The sequence below is a fragment of the Pinus tabuliformis genome, chromosome 7, assembly GCF_031772625.1.
Source record: "Pinus tabuliformis cultivar Carrire ecotype Pingquan chromosome 7, CPIR1, whole genome shotgun sequence".
In the NCBI taxonomy this organism is placed as follows: Eukaryota; Viridiplantae; Streptophyta; class Pinopsida; order Pinales; family Pinaceae; genus Pinus; species Pinus tabuliformis.
In genome coordinates, this window is record NC_142293.1 from 1593817193 (window position 1) to 1593825550 (window position 8358).

The 8358-nt window shown below is 36.1% G+C and overlaps 1 protein-coding gene across 1 annotated transcript; it reads right to left on the reverse strand.

Moving 5' to 3' along the window:
• Nucleotides 1–1725: 1725 nt before the first annotated feature.
• Nucleotides 1726–4261, reverse strand: LOC149254204 (pentatricopeptide repeat-containing protein At2g40240, mitochondrial-like). Its single transcript, XM_089460083.1, has one exon. It carries the CDS (start codon nt 3968–3970, stop codon nt 2561–2563), a length of 1410 nt encoding a protein of 469 aa, XP_089316209.1. The 5' UTR covers nt 3971–4261; the 3' UTR covers nt 1726–2560.
• Between the last annotated feature and the right edge of the window lie 4097 nt (nt 4262–8358).

Below are 8358 nucleotides of genomic sequence, written 5' to 3' on the forward strand. Positions count from 1 at the left end.
AATAAAAAACATGTAGAGAAAAGAATTTGCATCTGGAACATGAATAGGATCTGTGACTGGTGTCTTGGAACAAAGAATACAAGAAAGAATAAAAACGAGATAGACAACACTGCACGAAAAAGGATAGTAGAATTCAGTTTCAATATTTCGTTATGTATTGACAGATTTAAAAATTTGTGAAATATAATGATTGTTTAATAAAACTGAGTTCGATATTCTAAATGTCAGCATCCCTGTTATTGTGCATCTATATCTTACTGTTCCTTTAGTTGCCCAATAAATTTTAATGTTTAAAAGAATTCCCAAAAATATGAGGGTTGGAAAGCAACAAATTTCTATTGAAAGGGCAAAGTCTAAGATCTGACATATGTTCCCCCGACCCTAGTTATTTGTGAAATCTTTCCAGATGCATCTTACTCCTCTGTATACCTCGCCACATGCAAATCCAGCAAATGATAACAAAGACAATCAAGCAACTATATTAACAAATTAATTTACATGTCCGCAGAGAGACAGTACAATAGTTTACATTTTGGTATTCGTAATAAACTACAACTAGCTTGAGTTTGATCCTTGACGCATTCTGGAATCTGTATGGGCTTTACCGGAGAATCTCAGAAACAAGATATCAACAACCCTAGATGATATAGAGATGTATCTCTTCTGCTGCAAAACGAGAAATCATTTGTAAGAAAGTTCTTGCAAAACAAGAAATCATTTGTAAGAAAGTTCTTGCAGACCAAACTCTTGATAATTGGATTTTCTGCAAATTCTTGATAATTGGATTTTCTCACATTAATATCACTTGAAAAAGCATGTCAATAGGGGTTATTTCATGTAATTGGGTAGAATGGCTGTTATTTTTCCCAACTAGGTTCAAATCGCTACTAATGAAAGTATTGTTATAATGACCTCATGCCTTGTGAATTCTTAAGTATACTTGTGGGCTAGCCTGATACCGCAACCTCACTCTAACCGTTGAGCTGATTCTCACTCTAACCCTTGAGCATTCTTTCTTGGAAAAAACAAAAAATCACTTAATAAAGCCGCAGATTTCGAAAAAGTTACTTAATTCTTCCTCTCATCAATTAATTGTAATGGGACAACCACAATAAACTAAGCCTATAAATATCTACTTACAAATTCTTAAACCAGTAGACAAACCATCCATGTCCCAACTCAAGACGAGAGCCTTTTGAAGTTTATATCATTTTTCTATAAATATGGGAAAGGATCCTTGCACACCACTGTTAATTCTAGTCCTCATATGTTATGTGACAAATTACAGAAAATAAAGGCATAAAAAGGAAATCTTGATAATTTTAGAAAATTATAATTATAACCACGATATCAAACTGTCAGATAAAGCTTTTAAAAAAAAGTGGAAGCTGTATTTCCTTCTGCACCCTTCAAGCCTTTACATCTGCCTGTTCACATTTTCATGCGGATGTGCATGATTGCAGCAATTTCTAACCACAAACATTCATGCACTAGAGGTGAAATTGAGGAATTATTTCACTTCAATGTTTCGGTGAAAGTAACCATCAAACCAAAAGCCTCCTGAATGCCCCGAAACTAGCACAGTGCAAAACAGATCAGGTTCAAACATGGTTGATATAAAACCTTTTTGTGTGGGGAAGGTGTTTGACCTCCTAGAGTTGGTGAAATTAAGAAATTATTTCACTTCAATGTTTCAATGAAAGTAACCACCCAACCAAAAGCCTCTAAGCCTGAATGCCCCGAAACTAGCATAGTGCAAAACAGATCAGATTCAAACCTGATTGATATAAAGCCTTTTTGTGTGGGGAAGGTGTTTGACTTCCTAGAGTTGGTTTCCCTCCTCCTTCATCAAAGTAGCTTAACATATGTCCAGCAGACCAAACTGGTCTAAGTAGACGTTGTTAATAAGACACTTTATCTTCTAATTACAAAAAAAAACAAAACAGACCAAGTAAACTGAACTGTATCTCTTAATTGCAATAACAGGACAGACCCAGATCAAGGAATTATAAACTGAGCTGTACCTTTTAATTGCAATAACAGGACAGACCCAGATTGCGGAATTATCTCACTTCAACCTTTCAATAAAGCTACCATCAAACCAAGAACCCCCATTGAACTTGCATGTAGTGAGCCTGAAGGACCCAAAACTTAGTGTGAAATAAGGTCCAGAACCCCATTGAACTTGCTTTTAGTAAGACTGAAGGGCCCAAAATTTAGTCTGAAACAAGGTCCAGAACCCCCATTGAACTTGCACTTAGCAAGCCTGTAGGGCCCGAAACTTATTCTGAAACAAGGTCCAAACCCTGCTGGCTGTAGAGTTCTTGTAGGTGTTTGACCTCTCACAGCTGGTTTCCCTCCTCATCAAGGGGACTTGACACAGGTTTAACCGATCAAATTGATCTAAGTGGAAGTTTATAGGATTCTTTATCTTCATCTTTTCATTGCAATAACAGGACAGACCCCGTCAACTGAACAGTATATATCATGGCAACAATGATAGTTATCCATATCCAATGAAAAATCAACAGCTTTACTACATTGCCTGACTAACTTGGTTTTAGTGTAAAACATCGATGCCTAATTGGTCATCCAGAAATTCCAAGTCCTTAGTTTGCATTTCCATCAAAAGATGGCGCGCTTCTTGCCCTAGGCCTGATTTGCTACAAACACCAATCAAATAACCATAATTATTCAAATCCAAAATACTATCCTTTCCACTTTGCTGAATCAGGAATGAATGTGCCTCATTAAAACCTCTGGTTTGGAAGAGTCCATCGAGAATAATCATATGAGTACGATACAGAGGGCTAATTCCTTCTTCTTTCAATCTATCGAAGAGCTGGAGCGCTCCTTGTACGCTCCCCATCATGGAAGCAGTTTGAATCAATATATCATATGTAATTGCATTCGGTTTGCAGCCCATCTTAGCCATACTCTCAAGAAGTTCAGCTGCCTCTGCAAATCGTTTCCCCTTACAAAATCCATTTAAAACAAAATTAAAGCACAGAGAACCAGGAGGACAGCCGTTCATCTTCATCATCTCAAAAACCCACCGTAGCTTATCCATCTGGTATTTCTGACAGCAGAATAATATGAGTGGACGAAATGTGAATGCTTTCGGAGCACAATCAGCACTCGCCATCTTTTCCAATACGACTTCGGCTGCGCCGAGATGGTTCTCTTTAAACAGAGCAGAAACAAGCTTTCCATAAGCGTCTCTCCTGGCAGAAATCTCCAGCTTCTTGATCATTTCCATGACTTCATTCAGCAAATTGGGGTCATCATTACTTACAGTAGCAAATGAAAATGTTTTGTCAGAATTACTGCAACATTCGGCGGATCTCTCTGACAAAACGCTCTGCAGTGTTTCAAAGTCCCTAGAGCGGCCGAGAACATCGACAAGCTTGTCATAAGTTGAAACGCTATGTCGAAAACCCGGTTGTGCTTTGGCCCATTGAAAAAACCTCAGAGCCGACCTTGGGGAACTTGTTGTATCCAATACAGTCTTTACCAGTCGTGGAGTTATCTGAACACCCAATTGAGTAAGAGTTTCCTCCATGTCGGCATCGCCCTTTTCAAGGACTTGCCATATTTCCTTTATAGCATCCACCAGCTTCCATTTCTTTTTTTCCGGGGTTTTGCCATATTTGTTCAACTGATTCATAGTGACTTCCTCCTCTTCGCTGCTTAGGGCTTGTGGTTCAGGGTTTTCATTCTCCCTCCAGACTGCTTGACTTTCCTCAGGGATTTGGACGGTGGCGGATGCATCCGTTGAGTAAAACTTATTGCTCAGACTGATTTCTTGAGAACGCGGAAAGCTCTTACCATTTGGGAAGGTTTTGAGAGACGTGGAATCCATATTTTGGTGCCATTCCGGTCGTGCAGATCTCCATCGTGGAGGGCGCAGCTGGACTGTTGAAAATTCTCGCCTGACCAAGGCCAGTCCTGCACGACGCACAGAAGTCATGACCTAGTCTGGAGTAGATTTCCCCTTCCGGTGTAGAAGAGCAGTGGAAGAAATCAAACCTAGATGATCGCTAAGGTTTTGCTATGCCTAGGTTTAAGGGAACTAGGGTTTAACGGTATGGCTTGAGCCATGGTTTCCTCCATTTTTGGATGACTGAGAGTTAAGGTTTTGCTATGCCAAGGCTCAAGGGAACTAGGGTTTTAACGATATGGCTTGAGCCATGGTTTCCTCCCTTTCAATGCTCTGGCCTCTGTTTAAACGACTTGGGAAATTAGCAATATTTCGGCTTCAAAGTTTTCTAAATGTCAGTGCATATATTTCACTCACTTGCATAGATTATTTTTTATTACTCTAATTAGCCGGAGGGTGAAGCAATTGTATTGAGCTCATATTATTTTAAACAAATAAAATAATATAATAGTGAAAAAAAAAAAATGGCAGGAAGTAAAATGAGAAGAAAATTATGATATAGTGATTGATACAAAATATTATAAAATTATATGGGTTAAAATAAGAAGAAAATTATGATATATTAGTTGATACAAAATATTATAAAATTATAGGTTAAAATAAGAAGAAAATTATGATATATTGGTTGATACAAAATATTATAAAATATGGGTTTATTGTAAGTGTTGATTGTTATGTTTGTTTGTTTTTGGGAATTTTTTGGGCTCATCGCTTTTTTTTCGATCATTTTTTTTAGTGGTTTTTATTTGGTTTTTTTGAAATACAATTTCTAAATTTTTATTGGACTTATGGACCCTATTTATTTAGTGGTTCTTATTTGGTCTTTTTGAAATACAGTTTCTAAATTCTCATTGGACTTATGGACCCTATTGTTATATGTAGGTATGTTGCTCAATAAAGAAGGAAATATTGTTATATTTCAACTTTATTGTTTCAATATATTATATACAACTTCTTTTTCTATAGTTTTTTGGGTTGCTTTTATTTTCTTGTTTCACATCTCAACATGTCTTGGAGTTTATTGTTAGTTGATCCATCTCATGTTTCTTATGTCATGATGTGTTTAGTTTCAAAAGGTCTTGAACTTTTATTTTTGGCCACCTAATTATTGGTGCTTTTTATGAAGCACTAATGTTTCATATCGGTGTGTTTCTACCATTTCACCTTGTGGTAGCATTTCCACATATAAAATGGTTTTTTAGTGTTTTTTTATTAATGAGACAATGTCCTCTTTCTATGCCCTAATTCTTAAGCAAATTTCTACATTGGAAGTCCTATGATTTCTTCCATCTTCTCAACTCTCATTCGGTGATTTTACCCACAATTATGTCATTGTTCTTAGTTTTCTTTTTATGATAATATAAATTACTTTTCTAAAAGTTTCCAACTATATTGAGAGGAATCATGATTATGTAAGGAGTGTCTCATATTGAATTTTATTTTTAACTCTTAGGTTATTTCTTATTGGGTGTTTTTGTACTTATTACAATTGCTTCCACCGGCTTTTCAATACACCTGGACCCAAAACTTCACAACCATTGATGAGCATTCTTGTAATGAGAGTTCGAAAGAGGGAATGCCACATCTATTAATCGCATATCTTTGCTAACCTGCATCTATTTTTAATAGAAGGAAAGCTTTTAAGCCCCCTTGAAGTCTTTTCCTTAAAATCCAACTCTATTTTTCATTGAAATCTAACCCCATATATTTGTAGTCTTGGTTCACTTCTGACAGTTCTCCACCAAAGTTAATTTGGCACTATATTTTTCTTTTATTTTTTAGCGAAAAAATATTACTATGTTGTGTTTCCCGATGTACATGCACATCCCAACCTCTATGTAAAAGGTCTAATGTCCTATGATGTGCTTGTAATGATCCATGTGGATATTGGTGGCCATTCACCTACTCCATTGGCTCAAAGCACAATTCTCCATCTTGGCATTTTTTGTATAGTTTTTCGAGTCCTAAACTTTTGTGGTCGTTTTGAGGCCATAAATGATGGCTTTCTGATGTGACGGGGACCCAATTAGGCAAGACCTGATTGGTTGAAATGTGTAATTCTTGGCTAGACCTTTTCAATAGGTTAGTATGCATGTAAAATAGATATAATATGCAAAAGTTATGGCCCTAGGAAGTTGATGTACGAACTAACCCTAGTGGGGACCACAAGCCTTTTGGGGTTTCATCTCCTAGGGTTAGATTTTTGGACATTTAGGGTTTCTTCATTGCTTTTGATGTTAAAAAGGGCCTTTCAGCCTCATTGTAACTCACGTTGGACAAGGTGAATAGCCATCACATCTCTTCTCAGAGATAAGTTGCCACCATTCGAGCTAGTTTGTTTTGTTTTTACATTTTTACAATTTTAGAACTTTTCATTTTTTAATAGAAGTCAAGTTTCATTGTATCATGTGTTTGGCTATAAATATGTATTTCATTTCATTCCCTTCAGAAATCTGGGTCATGTAAACTACATATTATTTTAATTAGGAATATCACAACATTTGTGCAAAGTGTGATCCTTATTGTAGTCCTTCTTATATCCAATCCCCTCGCCTCTACCACCACATATTTTGTGCTACAATAAATAAAGTAAACAAAGAAACATGAATTTAAACTTATAATATGATGTTCCATTCAAAGTTGCCATCATGAACGCTTAGGTTACTCTTTTGAAGACACTAGCTCAACAACCTCGGTGGACTCATTAGGTAATTCCTTATTGGGTATTTGAATGTCCCTTAATTATTTTTTTGCAAAATTATCTTTCAATTAGGGAAGTTTGTAAGAAAATATACCCATTAGTTTTTAAGCAAATGGACTTGGCTTTGAATGCACAATAGTTTTGTGGACTCATTGAAATTTTCTTCTTTTTGAAGTTTGTAAAATATTAATAATCATTATTTTGAAAAAAAAATATGCCACCATTAACATAAGAATTCCTTACACACAAAAAAATCTGAATGGAAATTAATTTGGTTGTTGGCTACTTATTGTGATTTAACGAATGTGAAGCTCAATTAGAGCTTAGAAGAGGGTTAGACTTAACAATCCAACATAGTTTATCTATCCATTGCACTTAGATTCCTTGCTTGTTATGCGCTCTAGACAACATTCTAGACTTAGATTAACTCAGACACAGTCATAAATAATCCATGTTGAACTAAAATAATAAAATAATAGACAAAATAGAAAATGAAAAGACCAAACCATAAGCATAGACACATGATATATATTGGGAACCCAAGTACAGGAGAAACCTGCACATAACAATAATGTCCATTGTAATGAAAGGGTTACAACACTTAGTTGGTGTGACACTTAGTCACTCAACTACCCTACTTGGAACTTGTCTCAACGATTGTCCATATTGAGCCACATGCTCTAATGGCATGATCAACAACCTAACAATGTAGACAAACAAGGCCTCACTACTCTTGATACTAATCATTCACTCTACTCACCTAGAATGGTGCAATAACTCAATGATTGGGTTATGGAACCCTTTCTTAATCAATCGTTACCATATAAATACGACCATTTCAAGTACAATTTAACGTTAACAAATTCATTCCAAATAAGGATAATACTAGTACTTAATGACCATCATGTCCATTACCATTTACAACAATGAGTTCCTTATTTCCCATTAGACTATACCCATTAAAGATTACCACCATGCAGATTGTAATAAAGTTCATGTAAACTAAAGACAAAATAAGACCAAGGTCATGGGACATGTATTCCAAGCTTAATGTTGGGAAAAACATCCTAGTGGGTGTTCATTTGGTTTATTATGGCTAAGGAAATTGGTAAAGGCAGTACCAAGGCTTTGAAAAGGCAAAGAGGCATTAATTAGCATTTTATTTATCAAAATAATGGAAAATAGGAGAAAAGGAAGGTGAAAGGTCAAATGATTGCATGCGGAGGAAATTGAAGGAAAAATGGAGGAAAATTAAGAAAATAAAGGCCTCAATGATAAAAAAGGTTTATGGGGATCAATTCATAGGTTTTGTCAAATTTAGCTTGGAGATCTCTCTTTATTCTCTCTCTCTCATACTCTTGCACACTTAGAGAATTCTTGGAACACTCTAGCATTGGAGAAAGGAAGGCAAAGGAAGGACAAGAAAGAAAAGAAAAGCAAGGATCAAGCAAGGAAGAGTTGGATCAAGCGACTATAACGAGATTACTTGCAGGTATCAAGTTGTATGTATGATTTCCTTGCTAGTTTTGGCATGCATGTGTGTATTTGGTTCTCTTGTGGTCATTGGCATGGGTTTTGCTAGGTGTGATAGTGTTTTCAACCTTGACTTATCATTCTCGGATAGACATGGTGTGATGGGATTCTTTCATTTGGTTGAGCTTTGGATTGTCGGATGGTTTTGACACCGAGTGAGGTGGTCTCATGAAAATTCCTAAGG

Excerpts from the sequence above, each read along its gene's own strand:
- LOC149254204 (XM_089460083.1), bottom strand. The coding sequence starts at position 3,970 with ATGACTTCTGTGCGTCGTGCAGGACTGGCCTTGGTCAGGCGAGAATTT.